Source organism: Hippopotamus amphibius, chromosome 14 (assembly GCF_030028045.1).
Source record: "Hippopotamus amphibius kiboko isolate mHipAmp2 chromosome 14, mHipAmp2.hap2, whole genome shotgun sequence".
Taxonomy (NCBI): Eukaryota; Metazoa; Chordata; class Mammalia; order Artiodactyla; family Hippopotamidae; genus Hippopotamus; species Hippopotamus amphibius.
Window position 1 is genome coordinate 62,531,928 of NC_080199.1, and position 25,114 is coordinate 62,557,041.

Consider the following 25,114-nt stretch of genomic DNA (forward strand, 5'->3'; position numbering starts at 1 on the left):
TCAAAGCTTCTGCACAGCAAAGGAAACTATAAGCAAGACGAAAAGACAACCCTCAGAATGGGAGAAAATATTTGCAAACGAATCAACAAAGGATTAATCTCCAAAAATACATAAACAGTTCATCCAGCTCAACATCAAAAAAATAAACAACCCAATCAAAAAATGGGCAGAAGACCTAAATAGGCATTTCTCCAAAGGAGACATACGGATGGCCAAGAGGCATGTGAAAAGCTGCTCAACATCACTAATTATTAGAGAAATGCAAATCAAAACGACAATGAGGTATCACCTCACACCAGTTAGAATGGGCATTATCAGAAAATCTACAAACAGTAAATGCTGGGAGGGTGTGAAGAAAAGGGAACACTCTTGAACTGCTGGTGGGAATGTAAATTGATATAGCAACTATGGAGAACAGCATGGAGGTTCCTTGAAAAACTAAAAATAGAGTTACCATATGACCCAGCAATCCCACTACTGGGCATATACCCAGAGAACACCATCATTCAAAAAGACACATGCATTCCAATGTTCACTGCAGCACTATTTACAACAGCCAGGACACGGAAGCAACCTAAATGTCCATCAACAGAGGAATGGATAAAGAAGATGTGGTACATACATACAATGGAACAAAGCTGAAACATCTGTAGAGACATGGATGGACCTAGAGACTGTTATACAGAGTGAAGTGAGTCAGAAAAAGAAAAACAAATATCATATATTAACACATATATGTGGAATATAGAAAAATGGTACAAGTCAACCGGTTTGCAAGGCAAAAACAGAGACACAGAAGTGGAGAACAAACATGTGGACACCAAGTGGGGAAGGTGGGGGACTGGGGGGGATGAACTGGGAGACTGGGATTGCCATATATACATTACTAATAAGAAAAAAAATATCAAATTGTACACTCTGGATATATGCAGTTTATTGTTTGTCAATTGTATGTCAAAAGTTCTTAAAGAAAAAAAAAAGCCAACAGAGACATGCTTTTGAAAACCTCCCTTTGGGACACTGTCCCCACTAGTACTCAGAAAAACAAATATATAAAACAAAAAAAAAGTTTTCATGCTCTGAAGGAAACAAGCACAGTAATACAGGAAGCTCAGGAAACATGCTCAAGCTCTGCAAGACTTCAGAAAGATAATGATTAGCATGATAGACAATTCCATTAGACTGTTTTTTCAGAAGAGTTCAGACCTTACTCAACAAATCAATTTCACAGTATTAAATTAAAATCAATGTCACAGAAATTAAATCTCACAGGCTAACGGGGAAATAAAAAATTCCAGGGACCCTCACTGGCACTGAATGAAGGTACTGCAGACACAGGAGACAGTTTTTGACATCTCCCGAGATAAGAAGGTGATTGTCAGCAGCTGCTGTTACCTAAGTATCTTAAGTATATAAACTACAGGAAAAAAATACATATTTGGAAAGGCCAAATATCAGTCTTACATGCTAAGTCAGACATTAAAAATGTGTATTTAAAAAAAAAGTTATAGATTGTCATGATTATGTAATTACTCTCTCAAAAGTTGAGTGTTGCTCTTCTAAGGCTAAAAATTTATCAATTTACCTCGACAGAAACACTAAGGATGCCTTTGCTCTACTTTGGAGTAATTTCAAGGAGTTGGTAAATTCAACTCAAGGAGTCCTAAGAAACAAAGTCACCCCTTAAGTGGTTACACTAAGGGTCATGCTCTTTTGCAGGGTGACCCTGTTTCCTCAGTGTCTGGAATCTAAACATCCCTCTTAACCCTAAAACTTAATGCACTACAAACAATAATCCTTACACGCTATCTAAAAGCAGAGCAAATTTACTTAGTAGGAATGTACACTTAAAGGAACAGCTTTACAACGCTGTGATCACACTGACTGATAGGAGGGTGAAAGTACATATAATTGTTATATGTAAGTACAATTGTGTTATCATGAAGAAAAATAAAGGCACTTATACAAACTCACGCAACACGTTCTTGTGCTTTATATGTATGAAGAAAGAAAAACAGGTAGAAGGCGGCTAACAGGGAAATTTTAAAATTCCAGAGACCCCCCCACTGGCACTGAATGAAGGTCCTATCGATGCAGGAGACAGGTTTCCACGTCCCCTGAGACGAGAAGGTGACGCTCAGCAGCTGCTGGTACCAGGGCAAGTCTCAGAGGAGGGACAACTGCTAACAGCTGGGCTGAAACTTAACAAACGAGCTTTCCAAGAGTTTTATCGTCAGAACGTCTCAAAGAAATACCATTTGCCTAAGCCCTGTTCCCTTAACCTATAGCCTCCCCCTACCCGGAACACGGGCTTTCCCTGACCCTGGAACCTGAATCCCCAGTGAATGAAAGAAAGGAAATAACTAGAATGGGCAAAGAATCCAAGAGTCTAGATTGCTACCCACCCTCCACACCCCAAAAAATAGCTTATCAGGGCCTCAACTCCTGCATCTAGTCCTAAGGGTTGGACCATCTTGGTTTCTGGCAACTGGTATCTCCCTTCAGAGCAGAAGCGTTCTTCAGAGGTACAAATTCATCCTCTGACTTTCTTCCCAACACTCAGTTGAGATCAGAACCAGAGAGGAAGCAAACACTTCTGACTTCTGGTGGGTGGAAAGGAGTCACCTGGGAGATATACTCAGCGACCACACTTTTTCCAAACTTAATTATATATTTGGACGTTTGGTCTGAAAAGAATGTCTTTTCAGGATTAGGATTTTAAAATGCAAGAACCTGAGGGAAGTCTTTTATAAACAGGTCCGGATTAAGCAGTATATGAGACTCTGAAGATGTGTACAGGGTCTACACATAGGTGTGATTATGGCCAAACAGTCCCATTCTACGAACTAAATTTTCTCTAGTCACAATATTCACTGCAGAAAAAAAAAATACTGTATTATAAAGAACCTGGAAATGTTCCATTTGTTCCATTTATTTCACTGTAAGGTGAGCAGCAGCTTCACTTTTCCTAAACGTACTCTTGCCCCTATGACCATAAAGACTGATCACCTGATGATGGGACAGCTGCCTGACACACCCGAGCGTGATGTGTATTACAAGCCCTTCAATAGTAATTGCTCAGCAACCCAAACCCCGTGTTGTCAACAGCTATGTTAGGTGTCAAGCACAGGGTATCATGACACTTATTTCCTCTGTATTACAAACAAAAGAACAATTTAGAAGAAATACATTGGCAAAAAGGTAGAAATAAACAAGAAATAAAAGAAAAAGAGATTAAAATCATCTTGTTAATGGCTACTCAGCTTGAGGATACTTTTAACATTTTCAGTCAACAACGGACCCCTGAAGAAGACAATATTCAGAAAAGGGACAGACTGTGTAACCAAAGATCACCCTGAATTCCACTGTCCTTTTTTTTTAAAAGGCCACACCGTGTGGCGTGTGGGATCTTAGTTCCCCAGCCAGTGATCGAACCCGGGCTCCCTGCATTGGGAGTATGGAGTCTTAACCACTGGACCACCAGGGAAGTCCCCCACTTCCCTTTACAATACCTCTGTTTTGATCCCTTCCAAAAAAACAAGTATTTGATATTGGTTGAAAGAAAAAAAGGAAAAGAAAGTGGAATTAACTCCACAAAGTTAACAAAACCACAAGTTCTTCATTTTTTTTTAAGTCCATTTTTGGTTCATGTTAAATTGTATAATAAAATTAGCATAACAAAAGCACTTTAGAACAGGCTCCTCAAATAAACATTCGTACATGAATGTTCATAACAGCACTATTCACAAGAGCCGAAAGGTGGAAACCACCCAAATGTTCATCAATAGATAAACGGACAAACAAAATGTGATCTATACACATAACCGAATACTACTCGGCCATAAAGGGAAAAGAAGTACCAAAACATACCACTACCCGGATGGGTCTCAGAAGCATTAAGTAAAAAAAGCCAGACACAAAGGTTGTGCAGTGTGTGACTCCACTTATGTGAAACATCCAGGCAGGTAACTCCATAGAAACAGAAAGCAAATTGGTAGTTGCCAGTGACTGGGGGAAAGAAAGAATGGGGGGTGACTACTTAATGGCTACAGGGTTTTCTTTAAGGGTGATGAAGTGTTTTAGAACCTGATATAAATGGTGGTTGCGCAATGTGGTGAATGTACTAAATGCCGCTGAACTGTACACTTTAAAATGGTTAGTTTGGAGACTTCCCTGTGGTCCACTGGTTAAGACCCCGTGCTTCCACTGCAGGTGTGGGTTCGATTCCTGGTTGGGGAACCAAGATCCTGCTGCTCGGCATAGCCAAAAACTTTTAAAAATAAAATAAAATCATTAATTTTATGTAGGTGAATTTCACCTCAATTAAACTGAAACCACTGAAGCGGGGAAAATAATAAATCCATATAATATTCCATAACATTCTAATAAACTGTATTATGCAAATGTAATTTGGGGAAAGGTATTAAAGCTAACGGAGGATAGAACATTTTGAACATAAAAGAGCCCACAGCCAGCAAATGTGCAAGGACCCTGGTCAGCTGACGATACCTTTCATCCAGGAGCAGCAGCCCTGAGCTTTCTTACCTACAGACAGGAGGCGCCACGTGACGGCAGGTGTGGCAAAGCAGGCGAACACGTCGTCGGTGGAAGAGAAGTGGGTGAGGTGGGGCAGGGTCACCGACTGGCCCCGGCACTGGCCCCACATGTACACGTGCCCTCCCTGCGTCTTGGCAGCAGACGTGTGCGCAGAGTGGCAGGCTGCAATCTCTATCACCCTGGAAAGTTTTAAGAAAAATGCACGTCACTTCTTTTCCACAGAAGCCCAAGCACACCACACAAGGTAAATAAAAAGTTCGTGCTCAGAATGTCTCAGAAAAGCCCCCCCCAACCCCCCCCCCAAAAAAGCCCAAGATCCAGGGACGTTACCTGCCAAGTCATACTGACAAAACCAAAAGACCAGAGCAAGAGCACTGTGTTTCTCCTTCCCGGTTGCCCCACTTCTCACCCTGACCTCATTCTGAGTTAGGATGAATAATACTCGTACATACTATTTAGGAAAACCTGGAAAAAGGGACTAGAAACCAAAGTAAATGAGGAAAGTGGACACTGAAAAAGATGTCCTGACAGTTCTTGGGGCTTAGACACTAGCAAAAAATACTGTATTCAATATATCATTTCCTTACAAATACAACTTTCTCTCTCACCCCCTACCAGGGCTCAGAACACTCATTAGGCTTGATAAGCACTGGTCCAGGGGTCATGGACTCTGAATATCCCAATCCAAACGGACAACAAGCCAAACTTACTACATTCTCAGTATGCTTCCTGGGCAGGGTCCTGGAATCAGAAGTCAACATTCTAACACTCAGTGGCAAGACCTTACAATGTGGCTGAACAAACATTAAGCATCTATTCCAGTAACATACACCAAATCAAATCAATACTTAAACAGATAATGCCCTTTCCAGGGCAGATTTTATTTGTTTAAAAGTTGTTCTGGTTGGCTCAAAGGAAAAGTTTACATTATGCTTTAAATGTCAACATGGTGGCACATCCTACTTTACTTCCCTGGGAAGCAGGCCATACGACGTCTGCAGGGATTATACCAAGATGCATTAACGCCTACCCATCTCAGGTGGTTGTATCTGAGAACGCTGCGTAGGAATCACATCGACTCCACGTTCATTCTGACTGGTACAACACTCTTTCATTCAAAATGAGAATGTTAATGAACAGAAGAGCTACAAAGCCAAACACCACAGCTCCAGCACGCACAGTCCCACGACACGGTACTGCCGAGTTACCTTTCCTTCTCCACCATGACGTGTGCTGGGCTTAGCAGGTTATTTTTATTGCCAGTTCCCAGCTGCCCATACGTGTTAGCTCCCCAGGCATAGAGCAAGCCCTCGTCGGTTAGTGCTAGAGTATGTGCGTAGCCGCAGACAATCTGCAAGTAAATTTAAACGGTTACCATAAACAGAACAGGAAGGGCAGGGAAAACATCTACTTAAAGATGACAGCCAGCGTCTGCAGAATGCCAGTTCATCATCAGGTGTGGACTGACATTCTCTGGAACATTAAAAAAGCATTAGAAGAGCCTACACCTGAGATGACCCGATTTTTTCCATTCGCTTTTTTTTTTTAATTTATCAAGACCCATGTGCCAACACCATGGTCTTGCGTCTCATCACGGGAATTTAGGGAGGATATAATATTAAATGTGGAAGATGAAGGCACAGGGTACTGTTTGAAAACAGTTATTAAAGAGTAAATATCTGGGAATTCCCTGGCGGTCAGGTTAGGACTCCACGCTTCCACTGCAGGAGGCATGGGTTCGACCTCTGGCGGGGGAGCTAAGATCCCGCAAACATTCCACCAGGTCTGAGCAGGGAAGGTAGATGGGGCCCAGCAGCTAAGAGTCCGCCACACATACCTGGTTCACACACACGCTGTGCAAAGCTGCCACTCTCACGGGGGTCAGCTGATTGCCATTGTTTCCCAAGCCTAGCTGACCATTGCCATTGTAACCCCAGCCATAGACCTTAGAGAGAGAAAGGGGGAGGACAGGCTTTTAAAACTGCTAGCAAGAGGGAAGAGGTAAAAATGCAGTCCATGTAAACAAATCAGTCACTCTTTTCACTTCCAACACTCCTATTCTTCTACACGTGATCCTACAATTGATCTCCAAACAGAAAATGTTTTAGGAGTGGAGATGACAATCTGGCAGTTTCTACTCCACAGCTTACTAGTTGTATAGCCTTGGGGAAGTCATTGATTCTTGTTTCATACATGAGGAAACTGAGGCTCGTTAAGAATTATTAAGCGCCTACTGTATTTCAGGACATTGTTAAAGGTACTAGGGATAAGTCTTTGGAAACAGTTTAACAGGGAAGACCGACATATGCAATTTTTTTTGCAGCCAGGTTGCAAGTGCTATAATAGAGATATAATCACGGCACTGTAGGCAGAGAGGAGAAAGGATTTAGCCACAGGAAGAAAGTTTAGGAAAGATTTTTCAGAAAGTAGAAATCTGAGCAGGGCTGAAAGATGAATGGGGGTGAGAGCACTCCAGAAAGAGGACACAGGATATGCTGGAGGCAGGTTCAGGAGACACAGGCCTGGGGTGGTGGCTGGGGAGAGACTAGAAGGGAAAGTAAGGGCAGAGGATAAAGTGCCAAAACACAAACCAAGGGAAGTGAAATGTAGCCATGGCTCTCCCACTGAAATACTCCCCAAAACAGAGACTGACATGATTAAATTTGTATTCTGGAAAGATCACACTGGCAGCAACAGGAAGGGTGACTGCAGCATGTAAGACCAGAGGCAGGAAGACCTCAACACATAAATGTGTCTCCCGTCAGCAAATAGGTGAGCTCTGATGCGGGTCCAACCAAAGGCAGTGACAGCGGGACGACAAGAGAGGGAACAGAGGAAAGAGGTTAAAGAAGGCGATGTAAGAGAACCTGGAGCAAGAGGGGGTCATCAGCTGAGAGCAGCAGAGCTGGGCGCAGATGTGACAGCAAGTGTGAAAGGCTTAGAAGAGCCAGTGTGGGACATGGGTAAAGTACTGGCCAGGAACAGACCAAAGGCCTGGCTAAAATCAGAAACACGAGATGTGGGTGGCAACATGTCCCACGGCAACACAGGGCAAATGGGCATGGTGAGGGCCTTTCAGGCCAGTGTGACAGAGGCAAAAAAGGGACGTGGAGTTTAGGGTACTAGCAAGAGATGATTAAAAGCACTTTCAATGTCAGAAGTCTAATAATAGGTTTGAACTTCCTGGGGAGAAATTCGGTAACAGCGATCAAAAATGTTAATGGCAAAAAAAAAAAAACAAACAAAAAAATGTTAATGGCGTACTCCCTGACCCAGAAATCCTATTTCTGGGAAATTATTCTATAGAAATACTTGCATGCGTGTACAAAGATACACACACTCACAAACAGTAACAGAGGAAATCAGTGCAACAATGTTTATAACAGATGAATATAAAAAACAATTGAAATGCCCATCAGGAGAGCTCTGGACGTGGGTCACGTACACAAGGAAAACCAACATCCCTACAAAGAAAACTAAGCAGCTGTTATTAACGGAAAGCAACTACAAGTAGTATAATAGATTCAGGTACACACACGTTTTACCTTAACAACATATATGTTAAGCAGAAAAGTTGCAGATTGGCAGAAAAAAGCAGTAGGTATAACAATCCCATTGCTTAGAAAAGGTAGTTAGGGGACTTCCCTGGTGGCACAGTGGTTAAGAATCTGCCTGCCAACACAGGGGACACGGGTTCCATCCCTGATCTGGGAAGATCCCACACGCCACGGAGCAACTAAGCCCACGAGCCACATCTACTGAGCCCACGTGCTGCAACTACTGAAGCCCGCGTGCCTAGAACCCGTGCTCTGCAACGAGAAGCCACCTCAATGAGAAGCCCACGCACCACAAGGAAGAGTAGTCCCCACTCGCCACAACTAGAGAAAGCCCGCGTGCAGCAATGAGGACCCGACGCAGCCAAAAATAAATAAATAAATAAGTAAATAAATAAATAAATCTTAAAAAGTAATTATACTTACCCATACATAACTATTTATAGAGAAAAGTCCAAAAGGACATACATCAGACTATTAACAAAATTGAGGGAAAGGTATTCACTTTTCACTTTTATGCTTCATTTGTTTTCCTTTGTTGAAATAATCAAATAATAATTTTAAATTAAATTTATTTTTTAAAAAAAGAAGTGGAAAATACTGGAATGGAGGATGTTACATGACTATCGCAAGGAATTCTGAAGTTTTCCAGCATGATATCAGGATTGATTCAAAAAGTGAGTTAACATAGCTGAGTATTCAGTAAACTTTAAAGCACCCTCGCACCCCAATGCAGAATGCCATACATCTGCACCCAAAGAAGCATCTTTGAATAATTCCTGTGCACTGAGACATGCATAGGTGGTAACAGGTCCATTTAAGTAGAAGCTGCAACCACAATAATTTTACAGAAATAACCATCCACTCAAAGGTGACCATGGTGGAGAGTCACTGAAACATGGGTTTTTAAAAGCAGCTAATAACATTCAGGACGAAAAATTCTGCTTTTGCAAATTGTTTCTTCCTGCGGACAAACATTCCAGATGGAGGTAGGCACAGGGTCTCCACGCCCATTACAGTCGCTGCTTATAAACATCATCAGCTAACTTTACAGAGTGCACAGCACCTCCCGCCTTCTGAGGCGGCCCACACTCTGTCTGTGGAGTGTGTTTCTCCCAGGGCCACTCTCGCTTTCTGAGACAGGCTGCATTCTGTCTATGGAATGTGTATCTCTCTAAATAAATCTTTCACTTAAAAAAAAAAAAAGAGTGCACAGTTCACTTTTTCATTGGAAGAAAGAGGCAGTATCAAATTCTTTCACCTATTAGATTAAATCACAAACAAATACCTACAAGTATTGGGCAATTTGGATCTGGCAAAAAGACATTAGAACCTTTACTTGCAGATAAATCTTGGAATTTAAAAATTCATAATGAGGAGCAAACATCCTGTGGTTACACCTCAATCAGTTAACTATGCATGGAGCTATCAAAACAAAGCACTCTTCCTTTCATGAACTAATACACGCACCTCAAGAAGAAAAGGATGAAAGAGGAGGTGGGAGGAGAAAAGGGGGACACAGGGATCGCTCACCTCACCATTGTCCAGAACAGCCATGGACGAGGTCTGACCGCAGGCAATGCCAACCACCCTCTTAATATGCAAACAGTTTGTAACTTTCCGAGGAGTTGGCTGATTTGCTGTAGATCCTGACCCCACCTGGCCACAGTTGTTATAGCCCCAAGCAAATACCTACACAACAGAAAGGGGAAAGAAAAAGAAAAAAAAGTTAAGAGTGAAAATTCTACCTGTAACACAATAATAACCATAAAATAAAAATGAACCCACTTAATGAGTACTTGCAGTGTGCTAAATGGTCCTAAGTGCTTTACATGCATTAACTCATCTAATCCTCATAGTAATCCTATATGGTGACCCTGGGGTAGGTACTATTAGCATCCCCATTTTATACATGGAAATGGAAGCACAGAGAGGTTAAGTGACTTGCTCGAGATTCCACAGCTAGTAAGCAGTTACTATTAATTTGAACCCAAGCAGTCTAACAGTCTAACCACTACGTTATACTGCCACTATAATTATGGCAGCTATATATGTTTTTAAATCTGGCATCAATAGGAAATGAGGAATATGCTACATACGTATCAGTGATATGAAAAAAATCAGCCTAACTCTTTGGGCACAGTCTTTTTTTTTCTCATGGAAACCTTTCAAAACCATACTATGCCTTTCCCCATCTCACTGATCACCAACAGGAGACATTACATAACCTTTTCTGATGACACAAGCCTACCATCATCATAATTATCGATCACAGTTCCACGTCCTGACACAGTCATGCTCGCAAGTACTAAGAAGATGCTGTCCCTACAGGAATGATATGGGGTTGTTAGGCCATTCTTGATAATGTTTTCTGAGTTCTCGTTTGCTGTCAACTTCAAGCAGCTCCCTTCCTCTAACTGCATCCTGCTTACTTTTGGCCTGTGATCTGCCATAGCCTGAAAACAAGATTTCTAAGGGAAAGACACACAAATAGATCTCTAAGTTAAAGATGAAAAACAAAACATCACTTCAAATTAATTATCAACTGAGCCTATCAAACAAGAGTATGATCAGAGAGAATCAGGGGAGGTGGGGAAGCTGGCAGCAGAGGAGATAACTTCCTCCATCACTAGGAGAATTTGTAAGCACCCCCCTCACCCCCTTCACTTGCCTGCGGGAAGTGGTCCTCACACATCCCGAGTTCTGGCTTCCACAATTCTATTTCCTCTGTCAGCACTTTCTATCTAAGTTCACATGTCTGAGGCTGCCCACGTCTTAAAACCCACGGCTGATGTCTTAAAAAGAATATGTGCTACAGGTTCATTTCACAGGCACAAAAGAAATAACCTGCGATACTTCCTGAAAGTGGTTTAACAGGAATAGCTAGTATAATAATGCAAATATTTATCACAGTTATCCAAAGTAGCATATGCTTAAGGTTAAAATAAACCAGGAATCCAGGCTGCACAAATTAGTGAGTTCTAATTTCTACAATCATTCTTCAGCACTTCTTTTCAAATATCCCAAGTTCCCTTCCAATGCAATTGCCTTTTATTTTAAAAATGGGGACTACGGTTCCACTAACTAAGAAACACACTAGGAACAGCAGACTCTGCACATAAGGCCTGTGTGCTAGGCCAGGTTGCAGCGCATCCCAGCCATGAAACCTTGATCTCCCTGAGCTGCTTTGCTCACCCACAACCTGCCCTACTTAGTAAAAGCACTGTAACACCACTGAAGGACTTTAAACAGGGAACGATATGATCTGGTTTGTATTTCAGAAATCACAGAGGGCAGAGAAGTAATACTGCAGAGGTAGACCAACTAAAGCTATGGAATAAAAGAGCCCATGGCAATAGTCCAGGAGATGACACGGTCTTACGTAAGGTTACAGAGATGGAGAGGAACAAGATGACACAAGAGACTGGGAGGAAGAACCAACAGGATGAGTAACATTTAAGATAAGCATAGAATTTGGGGGATGAACAAGTTGTACAGAACCTACTGGAATGTTCGTCAAGTTATTTTCTATGACATCATTACATTTACCGAAAAATAAAATAGACCTTAGGGGATGGGGGTCATTAAAAAAAACACAAGTACAGAACACTGTCATACCTTCTGATGTGTAATCCTTGCAAAAAGCATGAGACTCAGCTGCCTTAAGAATTAAGTCTACTATCTTCAAAAGACTAGTCCTGATCTCACAATATAAGTTGTATTAGGAAAAGAGTTCATTCCCACAGTGTTTTTAGCTATGCACACAGCGCTGCTATGTTCACACCATATCCAAGTACAAATATGGTCATTTTTGCTAAAAAAAGCAAGACACTTTCACATTAGCCAAAGGTAGAAATGACCCAAATATTCATCGACAGATGAATGGATAAGCAAAACAGACAATGAAATATTATTCGGCTTTAAAAAGGAATGAAATTCTGCCACATGCTGCCACATGGATGAACCTTGAGGACATGACGCTGAGTGAAATACAGGCGGTCTCAACGGACAAAAACTGTTTGATTCTACTCATGTGAGGTCCTAGAGTAGTCAAATTCTTAGAGACAGAAAGTTGAATGGTGGTTGCCAGAGGCTGGGAGTAAGAGAGGGAAGAGAGTTAATGTTTGATGGGTACAGAGTTTTAGTTCTGCAAGATGAAAAGAGTTCTGCGGATGGATGGTGCTGATGGCAGCATAACTGTGAATATGCTTAAAGTCACTGAACTGTACACTTAAAACTGGTTACGATGGTAAATTTTATATTATGCGTATTTTACCACAATTAAAAAATAAAGAAGAAAAGCAGGGTACTTACCTCTCCATCAGCTGCCAGAGCCATTGAATGATGTGAGCCACAAGCTACTTCGACTACTTGCTTGATCAAGAGGTTGGTGCAGACTTGGATGGGAGCAATGCCTTGGTTGGTCGTCCCGTTCCCGAGCTGGCTATATCCATTGTGGCCCCAGGCATACACAACTCCGTCTATACAGGATGGCCCCACGCAGAGAATCAGCTCAGAGAAGAAACAGGAACCCCCGTACTTTCCTCCCCAGACTTTGCACAACTCATCTTCCAACCATAGTTTCTTTTTGTGACATTGTGATTTATAAAAAATACATATTTGGTCCAGATTACAAAAATACATTTCTCTCGTGTATTTGGTCTTCACCCATGGTTCCTGGCTCACGGCTCCCCAAACCCATGGAATCTCCTGAGTGCTGAGAATGATAAGGGTGTCCTTTGCTATGTGAATGAGGTGACTTCTGGAAGCGCCTAAGGATGATGGGTCTGTTGCCAGGAGAACCAACCACAAGATTAGATGGCTGAGGGGAGAGGGGCTGGAGGCTGAATCAACTGCCACGGCCAATGACTTAGCCAATCATGACTACATAATGAAGCCTCCATAAAAACCAAGAGGACAGCGAATTGTGGCCCCTTTTCAGAGTCTCCATGTCGGGGAACCAGAACACTTACATGCGCCACTGTGCCAGGTACCAAGCTCTACGAGGATGGAATTTCCTCTATCTGGGCTGTTGATGCATATGCATTAATGTCCTTTGATAATAATCAGTAATCTAGTGAGTAAATGGATTTCCCGGACTTCCATGAGCCATTCTAGCAAATTAATCAAACCCAAGGAGGGACTTTCCTGGCGGCCCAGTGGTTAGGACTCTGCACGTCCACTGAGGGCCCAGGTTCGATCCCTGGTCAGGAAACTAAGATCCCATGTGCCAGTAGCATGACCAAAAAAAAAACAAAACACCCAAGGAGAGGGTCGTGAGAACCTCTGATGTGTAGCCGGTTAATCAGAAGCACAGGTAACAACCTGGGCTTGCGACCAGCAACTGCAGTTGAGTGTTCTCATGGGACTGAGTTCTTTACAGGTGGAATCCAGCTCTGTCTCTGGATAGACAGTATCAGAATTGTGATGAATTCCTGGACACCCTGCTGCATCCAATAGTTACTTCTTGGTGTGAGAATGCCCCCCCGCCCCACGCACACACAGGAACTGGGTCCAGGGACTCTCTATTTAGTTTACATCAGAAACTGGATTTGCAAGAACAGCCCTGGCTCACAGACACATGGTTTTTGAAGACAAAGGATAAAAGGGCGAGGAATAGGGAACCTTTGCTTCCTGGATGGCTACCTTAGTCACCATGGTATGAAACTGCAGCTGTGCTGTGATCAGTTACTAAAGGTAAAAGTTACCAATGCAATTTAGAAATGCGAGTAGACCCAACTCCTAAGGCCGTTGGCTCAATGGATATTTAAGGAAATGCAAAATAAGAAGAAGCACGCTCAATAAACAATTCCCTGCTTATTTCATACGTAAGAGACAAAATGAAAATAAAGTGCTGCATTGGGCCTTGATGCTGATTCAAGCCCAGATCTGGGGCAATCTGAGCTTCAGCCATTAGCCCCAAAGCTGCCTAGAAAGGGAAAAATTATGCAGGGTCAACAGAAAGTACCTCTAATACCTCTGGGTCAACCAAGAGAACAGTTAATGTAGGGGAGGGGCAAAACCAAGCAACGACTGAAAGCAGGCGGCACGGTGTGGAGGGACGGGTGCCTTCCGAGGATGGCTATCATCAGCTTCCTGAGGAACCTTCACTGAAATGGACTGTGAGGGGAACTCATTTAAGGGCTGTGCCTTTGGCTGTGAAGGCTGCAGGGGGGAAGAGAGGATCTGCCACCCGCACTCTGCAACGGGAGCTTATGGCAAACCCGGGAGCATCTCCCAGCAGCGACAACTGGGATTTCAGACTAGAGAATTCCCAGATGCTGCAGCTGTCTGGTGCACACCATCTGAGAGACAATTAGTAGCCTGGGCTTTGAGACTGCCTCAATGATTGAAGGACATAAAATAATCATGAGACTTGAGAGGCCCACAGTGTCTTGGGTGCTGTCGGAGCAGCACTCTAATAAGGAAGGCAGGGCACAGCAGACTTTCATAATAAGAGAGAAGTGGCTCACACAGGAGCGTGCTGCTGGGGGAACGCAGGGAGGCACCCACCGAATCATGAGCAGGGGGCCAATCTTCATCTAGGACCAACTTTGGAGCCGCCTGAGGAGCGACTGGAACCCACTGCCTCGTGGACGTGCCCCGTGAACAGCTTTAACTGAACAACAAAGAGCTGCTTGCTTTACAGACGCGGTTATTGTCCGATATCCCACTTGGAAAGCAGCCATATTAAGGCCAGCGGATGGCAAGACTGACTGAAGGAGGCAAGAATAAACTGGCTCAGTGGGCTGAACTGCAGGCTGTTTTCCTGGCAGTGGTGGAAGAACTGAGCAATGGTAAAAGACCCTATGTCTGGGTCTTTACCAACTCATGGGCTACAGCCAATAGCCTGGCCGTGCGGTCAGGCAGATGAGCAACGGAAACCGGACTGTTAACGGGATGCCCACATGCGGCACCGCTCTATGGAATCACTCTGGGCATTTAAGAGGTGCCTTAAAGTAGGACGTGTTGATGCCCATCACAAGAAGATGACTGGAACCGCCAAGTGGACCGTTTGGTGCACTCCCTTGAGGCGGCCACCTGGGTCCATGAAATGAATGGGCATGGTAGGGCTGCAGCAATGCAGAGATGGGCTGAATCTAGACATACTCTTCTTATACCCTAACAGGCACAAGATGCCAAGAAGAACCATCTGTCAACAAGAGAGCCAGGGACTGCGGATGGCTATGGGGAAAACTCCCCGGGGGGAAGGCCCCACACAGAGCTGGCAGGGGGATTATACCGGTGCAATGCCAGTACCTCCAGGGCTATAAATGGGTCCTAACAGGAAGAGATCCTCTACTCTGGACTGAGCTCTGCATACCAGGTAGTAGAGGCAAATGCTCAAAATACTATTAAAGGATTGGAACACAACATACCATACCTTTTATTTTTTGCTCAGACAAATCACTGATCAATTGCATGGGTAAAATAAAGGCATTTTAAGACAGTGTCCCAAAGATTTCTCTCACACCCCCTTCCTTGGGAAGCTACTAGAGATGTGTTTCACCCAAATAAAGGTATGATCCAAGGAAGAAGACTCAGGACACAAAAAATAGGGAATCCAGAAAGGACAAAGGTGAAGGGATGTCCGAGGATGACGGTGACATGAAGTTCTCGGCCGACAGCTGTGCAATAGTCTAGTGACCAGTCCAGGCTGGAGCAGAGGGACAGAGCACTCTGGAGATGGACTGATGTGCTCAGAGATGCCCAGAAGCAATACTGCACTACAGAGGAGCTCCAGCATACATTAATGACAGACACGTAAGCCCAGCAGAACAAACAGTTGTATAAGAAAGGAAATGGCTCAGCTATAAATAATACTTATCAAGTCTTAATAATGTGAACACTGAATACTGATTTAACCAAAATGGTGATATCACTATATCGACGGGATAAAGGGAGGGAAGGTAGGAGAAAGAGAGCTAAGTTCTATCTGCTGTTACAAAAAGTCAAAGGATAATGTTTAAAATTAAAAATTCAGAAATAGCAGCATAAGCATGTTAATTTAAAAATCTGAGACTAAAGATCAGAAAAAAAAAAACACCTAAAGGAGTTAAAAAGCAGTTCCAAATGAAGAGAATTTTCTAAGAGTAAGGAGGGGTGGGGCACAGTCCTGTTTTCTACTAAAAGCCAAGCACTATTTGATGGTTTAAAGTGTTAAATTGGTTTTAAACTATGTGACTATTTGTTATACATACAAGATACACACAAATATAAGTATCATACACAAACACCCTATACATCATGCATCATATATATGTTGTATAAAATGTATTCTGATAATCAAAACTGATTAAAAACAAAAAGACTATTCCCAAAAGAAAACCAGTTATTTATATTTATGTGTTTTACGTTTATTTATATCTTAACTGTAACATTCGAGATAGTTAAAACTGCAGGATCTGGACTGTGAAAATAATTCCAAATTTATAGTTTCCCAAGGCCACCACTTTGAAGAAAACCAAGAATTCAAATGCATATGTCTGCTCTCAAAAAACCGCTTCGGTATTTTACGGTCAGAAATCAATGCCTTGTTAAAATTAATACGTGTGAGGAAAACATTAAATCATCAGGTCACAATGGATGACAAGCTGAACCAGTCAGCAAAGAAGCAACTGCTTGAAAGAGTGCATGTGATGCCAGGAGGCACGATTACACAACACGGAGGCGAGATAATCACCTCGTCGTGCCCCACGCCAGCTATACCCTTACTACACAATCACGCTCACATCTGGGCCTCGCAGCTTGAGAAAGATGCAGAGAACCTGCAATGGATTCGGATCTGAGTTAAAGGCAATCAAAACGCTCAATACTAAAACCCAAGGTAACATCCAAGGAAGCCTGTGATTCCCCAGGCTAGAGACAGAAAAGCAGAGACGCAAACACTCGCACACGCACCCCACAGTTTACCCAACAAAAAGCTAGAGAGCGAGAACTAATGCGCCTAAAACACGAAGGGAAGAAGCTGGGTTATATATGACAATTTTCAGAGAGTTCCAGGTGCCCAGAGTGCAGATAAATCTCCAAGGAAGAATGCAGAGGCTCCCCTGGTGATCTTGGGAAGGCAGCGAGGAAAAGAAGCATCTACCCCACATTCTTTCCACGTGGCACCCACACGAATGCCAGGGACGAACTGAGATTTCCTGAATTCAAGATGCACACAAGGAAAACCAGTATTACCTGTGTTTTCAAAAATGTACCAAATAAAACCTGGACATGGCCTTGCTGTAACAAATTCACTGAAAAATTAGGCTGAAGGACCACTCTGTCTGCTACAGTTCATCTTCTACAACTTTACGTAAGTTGTCTAAAACCTCAGAAGTTTGCTTAAATTGCAAGTCATCCTATGGCTGTTCCAGAGGGAGTCTGAAGCCTTAACTTTTACCCGCTTTGTGTACTTCCGCTCAGAAATTAAGAAACGAATCATTCAAAATTCAGTATGTGATACAGCCCTACTGCCCCTTAGCTTAGAATTAACTGCTCAATTTCCCACAAACAGAAACTGGACTTGTCCCCACTTTACCTTCAGTGCTGAGAAGAACATGTGGTCCACTCCCATAACTAAGGCTCTTAATCTTCTTTCCACATAAGGCTTCCAGCTTTTTGGGTACAAGTGTACTCTGGTTATCTCCAGTTCCTAGACAGTTACTGTAGTTCAGTCCAAATACAAAGACCTGGGAAACAAATAGTTCCTTCTGAGTCACTTGGCCTACAGTTACACAAAGGGTCCCTTCTCCACTCTGAAAATAAGACACACTTAAACTCAGTTCGACAGCTCAGTACACAGGAAGAGACTGATATGGTTGTCAAGAAACATTCAACCTCTGCTGGGAATTCCCTGGTGGTCCAGTGGTTAAGAATCTGCTTCCAATGAAGACGACGTGGGTTTGATCCCTGGTTGGGGAACTACGATTCCACATGCCATGGGGCAACTAAGCCTGCACGTCGCAACTACTGAGCCTGCCCGCTCTGGAGCCAACATGCCACAACTAGAGAGCCTGCTGACTGCAAAGAAAGACCCCACAGGCCACAACGAAGATCCCATGTGCTGCAAGGCAGATCCCACTTGCCACTGTGAAGATCCCGCCTGCCGGAATGAAGACCAGACGCAGCCAAATAAATAAATAAATAAAAGAAACATTCAACCTTGGTTGACTAAAGTTTTAGAATATTTGGCTATACTATGAAACTCAAAGAGTGGTAGGGGTAAGGGGTATTAAATCAAGAAACTGAAAGAAAAGACAAATTATATCAAAGACAACCATCTTTTTGGATTTTAGGTTTTCTCTATGCCCCACTTTTTCTCAGTCTTCACACTGCACACTTTAAAGCTCAACCCCCAAAATAAGCCCTAAAACTAAGCTGTGGGGTTTGAGAGAGGCCTACCTCATCGTCGTCAGTAACGTACAGTGCTTCGTTGGCTGAGGTGCCGAAGACACAAGCTTTCCGAATAGATGCAATTTCTTGAGGTGAGAGCAGAGTGAAGATTGGCCACTTGCCTACATCCACCATGACTCTGGCTTCAAGGAATTCCTATAAACAAGCCGACATCTCTGCTGTAACAAACAAAAAAAAAGTCCAAAAAAATAATTAGATAACCACTAAACTAAAACAAAAAAGGACAACGTTAACAAAAGGAAACAAAAGCTACCTTCAGAACAAACCACCTACTTCTGGTTAAATGGATTGCTCACTTCCCCCAGCAATGTGCCCAATGCTTCCTCCACCTCCAAACCTGCACCTTTTCCTGTCACGGGAGGAATCACCTGCTAGAACCAGGTGTCTATCTTGTCCCCTTACAAGTCATTGTTCATCTGCCACGTACAAGCTTATGTGCAACTTGACAGCAGGCAATGGAGAGAAGACATGCCAACTAGATGAAACCAAGGTCTTGTCAGGTATTTTTCCCTGCAGAGTACTGAGATAAAGTTAAAGGTGACAATATTCATTTGTCTAAGTTAATTCTCAACTAGGGGGGAGAGAGAGTATGTGTGTGTGTGTTATAAAAATCAGAATCATCATCTCCACCTCCACACTCTCCCACTACCACTCCCAGGATGCCCTGGAAGACCCTCATTCCTTGTAGAAAATCACTGCCCCACTAAGCCACTGTTTAATGATAGAAATGGGACATCCCTCAGATAACATGCAGTGACAAAAATATTAAGAAGCAGTAGCCTAAGACTTACTGGATAAAAACATAAAAGAAAGTATTATATTCTATTCCAAACTTATATGACCACATTTTCTACATATATGCAGACCACTTTTCATTTCACAGAGAAAAGTTGTGTGAACAAGGGTGAGACAAATTCACCCTTATCTTGGTGTCAGAGCTGATGACTACAGCCTTCATGCAAGTGGCAATTAGCTTAAAGAGCACCCTATAAAAAGTAGAGATATGTATAAATTTCCATAAAACTCTAAATTTGATCTGTTTAAGTTTTACACAAGGAATCCTGGTCACAGCTCCAATTCTTCAAGAGCTAAAAAGTATTTCTAAAAATTCCAAGGGGGCTGCACAAAGCACAAAACCTATCATGCCAGGTGAGTCTCCATCCTGGCTCTCACCTCTGGAAAATGAAATAGAACCAAATGGTTGATAAATACAACCAGTGTTTCCTAATGAGGAACAGAACTCTCGATGTTCCTTCCTACCCACCCTCTTCTCAGATCTCTAAAAATAGCCAAGCGAGCCAAGGTCTTTCTGGCCCCAACACCTCCGACGGCACCTATATAAGGGAGCCCTGGGGCTTGGGCTTACTTAGCCAGGGCCTCAGTTTCCACCACCTAGGGAGGTTTTTCCCATCAGCACCAACTTGGAAGACAAGGATCAGATGCCTGAAATGCTCCAAGGATCACAGCACATATTCAATAAACATTCAACACCATCAGGACAGATTAGTCTCTATCACTGCATAGCCAGACTCCCAGACTAACATTTGAATGTTCTGAAAAGTGTGTGTGTGTGTGTGTGTGTGTGTGTGTGTGTGTGTGTTGGTGGGAACAGATAAAGGACTTCGGGGAGGGTAAAAACTAATATATAAACGTTAAAAAATTTTGTTTCAAATGGTACAAAAGGATATAGGAGAGTAAGTCTCCCTACCATCCCTCCCCGACCCTCTCCGGAAAGGCAGCCACTGCCACGGTTGATTCTAATTCCTGCCAGAGACAGTGCAGACTCACATAACATTATATGTGTGAGTGTGTGGAAGCATTTCCCCCCACTTAACAGTACATCTTTGAAATCACTCTTATTAGCACACGTAAGAGTTACTTCGTTTCTTTTCAATGGTTCTACAGAGCATTTCATTACATCTATTTAACAACTTACCCTGTTTCTACTGGGAGACATTTAAGTCACTTCCAGTCTGTTGCTAACATGAACAATACTGAAACTACTGTTTGCACATATTATATACGTCTTTTTAATCTATATGTTTCTAAGATAAATTCTTAAAAATGGAATTGCAAGGTCAAATTCTAACAACTGTTCTACCTTTAACAGCTATTTCAACTACAGAGCCTGCTCTCTAGAGCCCACAAGCCACAAGTACTGAACCCTTGTGCCACAACTTCTGAAGACCACGCACCTAGAGCCCGTGCTCCAAAACGAGAGAAGCCACTGCAATGAGAAGCCCGCACACCGCAACGATGACTAGCCCCGGCTCGCCACAACTAGAGAAAGCCCACATGCAATAACGAAGGCCCAACACAGCCAATAAAAAAAATAAATTTTTAAAAAATAGCTATTTCATATTGTTCTCTACTAAATTAGTACCAATATGTAAAAGAACCAACCATGTATCACAGCTCCTTTCACCTGCACCCTTGCTCACTGTGTATTATCACAGTGTCTCAGTTTTGTTTAAACTTGAGTTCTTTTATGATGAGTGAGGTTGGAATAACTTTTAAAAAATAATCACAATCATAGCAACAACAACAACTAAAACTTATTGAGTATTATGTGCCGAGCACTGTTCCAAGTACTTTACACTTATTAATTCATTTAATCCTCACTTTACAGGCAAGGAAATGGAGGCATAGAGATTTTAAGAGTTTGCTCAAACTAGTAAGTGTTAGATTCGGGGCCTGAAGCCATGCCACCCAGAGGCCACACCCTTCACCTCTCAGTCTCATGTGATTAAGAGCCCAGGTGTCATTCTTTTACATAAAGTCCCTATTTTTCCTACTGGACTGTCATTCTTTTCTTTATTCTTGAGTTATACGTGTTCTTTGTATGGTAAGAAGATTGCCTTAAATGCTTTTAGAATAGAAGAGATGCCCCCCAAATAATCTGCCTTGTGCCTCCTACAAAACAGAGAAGAAAAAAACACAAGAAAGGGAACAGTGTGGATATCTATAAGCAGGTAGATAAAGTCCAAGAAAACCCAGATGCCTATTTTCCTAAAATATGAACTGTATCAAACTATCAAAATTTAAGATTTTCTGCTACTATACGGTTACATTTTAAATCGGGGGGGCGGGGGGCGGGATAATTACATCAGCCAGAAATATGATTCACCACCTTTAAAATTACAACACAAAACGATATTACCATTCAAAGTTACACAATTTCCTGACGCAGTACAATTATTCTGAAGTCATTAATCGATTTACAAGGCAACTCTGCCCTAAGGGTTTGGTAATCTGCTGAAAAATCAAGCTACCTTACCATAATGATGGTTTCTTCTAGGAACTGAGTTCACCCACTGCTGAATTACTTAAAACATTTTAGGAGATATTTCTCCAAATACGTGTAACTTGAGAGTCGATGTAAAAGCCAAGTCATATATCTTCCATGTCCACGCTCATCATAAAAGCAGAAAGCATCACCAATAGCCCTGGCCTGCTGGAAAGGACTGAGTCTCCTGAGGCCTGGGTTTTAGTCCTAGGTTTACTTTTTAACATTTATTTATTAATTTATTTATTTATTGTTAAGTTTTGGGGTTTTTTTGTTTGTTTCGTTGTTTTGTTTTTTGATGCGAACCACTTTTAAAGTCTTTATTGAACTTGTTACAATATGGTTTCTGTTTTATATTTTGGTTGTTTGGTTATGAGACATATGGGACCTTAGCTCCCCAACCAGAGATCGAACCCGCACCCCCTGCATTGAAAGGCGAAGTCTTAACCACTGGACCACCAGGGAAGTCCCCAGGTTTACTTTCAATCAATTAGTGGAATGTGATAAGCTTCCTGAGCCTGGGTTTCAAAAAAAGCTGTTCTGTAAAAATCTACAATTTCATGTTCAAGACGTAAGGAAGACGCTCTGGGATTTCTGAAAGCATGAGAACAAAGGCAGTAAGCAAGTAACTTACTCCTAGCAACGAAATTCTTCGAAATTCGGCAAGAGCAGGAAGTCAGAAGTATTCAGCAGTGATTACCAAGTACCTTAAGGAAGACAAGCCAATGCTTTTCTTTCTCACGTTACTGTGCAACACAAGAGAAGATGCTAACAAAAAGCTAAACTATGTGCTTATTCCCAAGTAGAAAACAAAAACAAACCAAAAACCCCACAAAAACCAAAGGTACTTTGTAAGACTTATGTTATAAAACAATATGTACTATGTGAATACAATTTTTTAAGTATAATGTATACAGAAAAAGGATATATACACACCAAAATGTACTTCTCTGGAGAGATGAGACGTGGTATTTTCTTTGCTGTTTAGATATATTCCAAATTTCTGTAACACACACTTTGTAATCAAAATATTTTAAATGAAAATAAAACCTTAGTTATTTTAATTATGTTTACCCCCTAAGGAGTTAAAAGTTTTAAGAGGTATTCTTGTCTTAAATTCAGAACCTAGGGTGGCAGAATGTTTCGGGCAAATCCGTAAAATGAATTTTTAATATAAACTTAAATGTAGAAGGTGTGAATGTAAAATGGTACAGCCAACTTGGGAAACATTATAGAAGTTCCTCAAAAAATTAAACACAGAATTACCATATGATCTAGCAACTCTACTTCTAGTGTATATCCAAAAGATTTTAAAGCAGGGACTCACATAGCTGTACACCAATGTTCAAAGCAACACTATTCACAATAGCCAAAAGATGGAAAATCCAAATATTTATCAACAGATGAATGGAAAATCAAAAATGTGGTATCTACCTACAATGGAATATTATTCAGCCTTGAAATGATATACTGACACATGATACAATAGGGATGAACCTTCAAGACATTATGCTAAGTGAAATATGCCAGACACAAAAGAATAAGTACTGTACAAGTCCACTTACATGAGGTACCTAGAGTAGTCAAATTCACAGAGACAGAAGGTAGAATGACATTGCCAGGGCCGGGGAGTATGGATTTGGGGAGTTATTATTTAATAGATACAGAGTTTCAGTCAGGATAAGAAAGTTCTGGAGATTGAGAGGGATGACATTGGCCTAACAGTGTGAATGGACTTGATGTCATTAAAATGACACTCAGAAATGGTTAAAATGGTAAATGTAATGTTATGCATATTTTACCACAATTTTTAAAGATCAAATAATGATCCCATGGGCTTTTATCAAGCCTGTATTAATAGACTCAAAGATTTATTTTTAAAAGTTAAATGTAGAAGAGTTTCAGACCTAAAAAATAATTCTGGAAAAGTATAATCATAATTCTGTCTTGCGAAGGCAAGCTCAGATTAGGGAAATTCTGAATGGAACATTTCTCAAAGAAATAGAATCTTTAATGAGAACCTACTGGATAACTCAAGGAACTCTACTCAGTGCTCTGTGCTGACCTAAAGGGGAACGAAATCCAAAAAAGAGGAGATATATGTATAGGTATAGTTGATTCACTTTGCTGTACAGTAGAAACTAACACAACATTGTAAACAGGTATACTCCAATAAAAATTATTAAAAAAAAAGAAATATAACTTTCTTAGAACATTCCAGCACACACAACAATTCAAACTGGCCCAAACTAACTGCTATGATGAACAGGTCCTTCCAGGCCTTGATTGACAACCATAAACATGCGTTGTAATTAGCATGGCAGTTACGTTAGTTACTTGTGAAGTTCAATGAGATAGTGATTTTTATGCAACACTATTTTTATCCATTATTTTATTTAGGAAATACTTTCTCATAAATAGCACTGACATGCTCAGACTGACGTATCACTCATTGTGCATTAATAGATGAATCAATGATTTTTTTTGCTACATGGAGATAAAGCAAGGACAGAAGAAGCAGAGACTGGAAAGGAGTTTAACGCTCTCAAAGGATAATATGCCAACCCACTTGGATCTCCGTATTTTCTCTGGCACTTGAAAATACATCCCGTGTTCCCACAGACTGGCTCTGTGTCCATTAGTACTACAGATCTATTTCCCATTCCCTGGGATGGCTTTTCCTAGCGACTGGCACTGTCCCTCAGAGAGCTGGTGGCACACGGAAGAAAGGTTACTTCATTTTACACTCTGAAAGCAAATTCAATCAAGAGGACAGTCACAGACCTTCCAATTTTAGAAACCTACATTTAGAACCGGAAGACTGAAAGAGTAATGCAGCAACCAGTCTTTTGATCCCTCTAAGGGCACATTTGTTTCCCCTTCCCCTAAGAACCAAGTATTAAGGGAGGGTGCGGGGAAGGCTTTGTTTTACTGATCTAGCAAAAATATATTTAAATATGTTTAGAGAATTTAAAAAAAAAACAATAGGAAATGGAAAAAATAATACAGGAAAACTTTGTTTTTGATGAAATAATGGTCTCAATACTAAACAATACCAGGAACGTAGGGTTGCCTTGTAAGTCAGCACGTGACTTCCACAAACACCTCAACCCCAAAATTCTAACCACATGTATTTGGCACAAAGGAGACTGATGTCACCGATGGAACTTTACACCTCCCAATCCGTCTTCTGCTGACCTAAAAGCTTGCTAAGGAAAAGAGGTCAAAACAGAGTGAGCAGCCCAGCAGAACTGGTTAGCACCAAGATTCTGACTCTTCTGGTGTCATCCTTCAGGCACGAAGGGAGCTTGTATCA

At 41.8% G+C, this 25,114-nt stretch overlaps 1 protein-coding gene across 12 annotated transcripts in view; it reads right to left on the minus strand.

Moving 5' to 3' along the window:
• Positions 1-25,114, minus strand: part of RCBTB1 (RCC1 and BTB domain containing protein 1) — a 104,554-nt gene that overhangs the window by 21,232 nt on the left and 58,208 nt on the right. For 8 of the 12 annotated variants that reach the window (XM_057707118.1, XM_057707116.1, XM_057707119.1 and 5 more), the window contains 7 exons: positions 18,501-18,670; positions 17,638-17,788; positions 12,426-12,592; positions 9,645-9,803; positions 6,395-6,502; positions 5,766-5,908; positions 4,546-4,736 (listed from right to left, as the gene is read on the minus strand). In XM_057707118.1, coding sequence (XP_057563101.1) covers positions 4,546-4,736; positions 5,766-5,908; positions 6,395-6,502; positions 9,645-9,803; positions 12,426-12,592; positions 17,638-17,788; positions 18,501-18,626 — 1,045 coding nt within the window. In that variant the 5' untranslated portion in view covers positions 18,627-18,670. Of the gene's footprint in view, positions 1-4,545; positions 4,737-5,765; positions 5,909-6,394; positions 6,503-9,644; positions 9,804-10,362; positions 10,437-10,543; positions 10,583-12,425; positions 12,593-17,637; positions 17,789-18,500; positions 18,671-25,114 lie in introns of those variants that run through there. The other 4 variants (XM_057707125.1, XM_057707124.1, XM_057707126.1 and 1 more) reach the window with 4 other exon arrangements.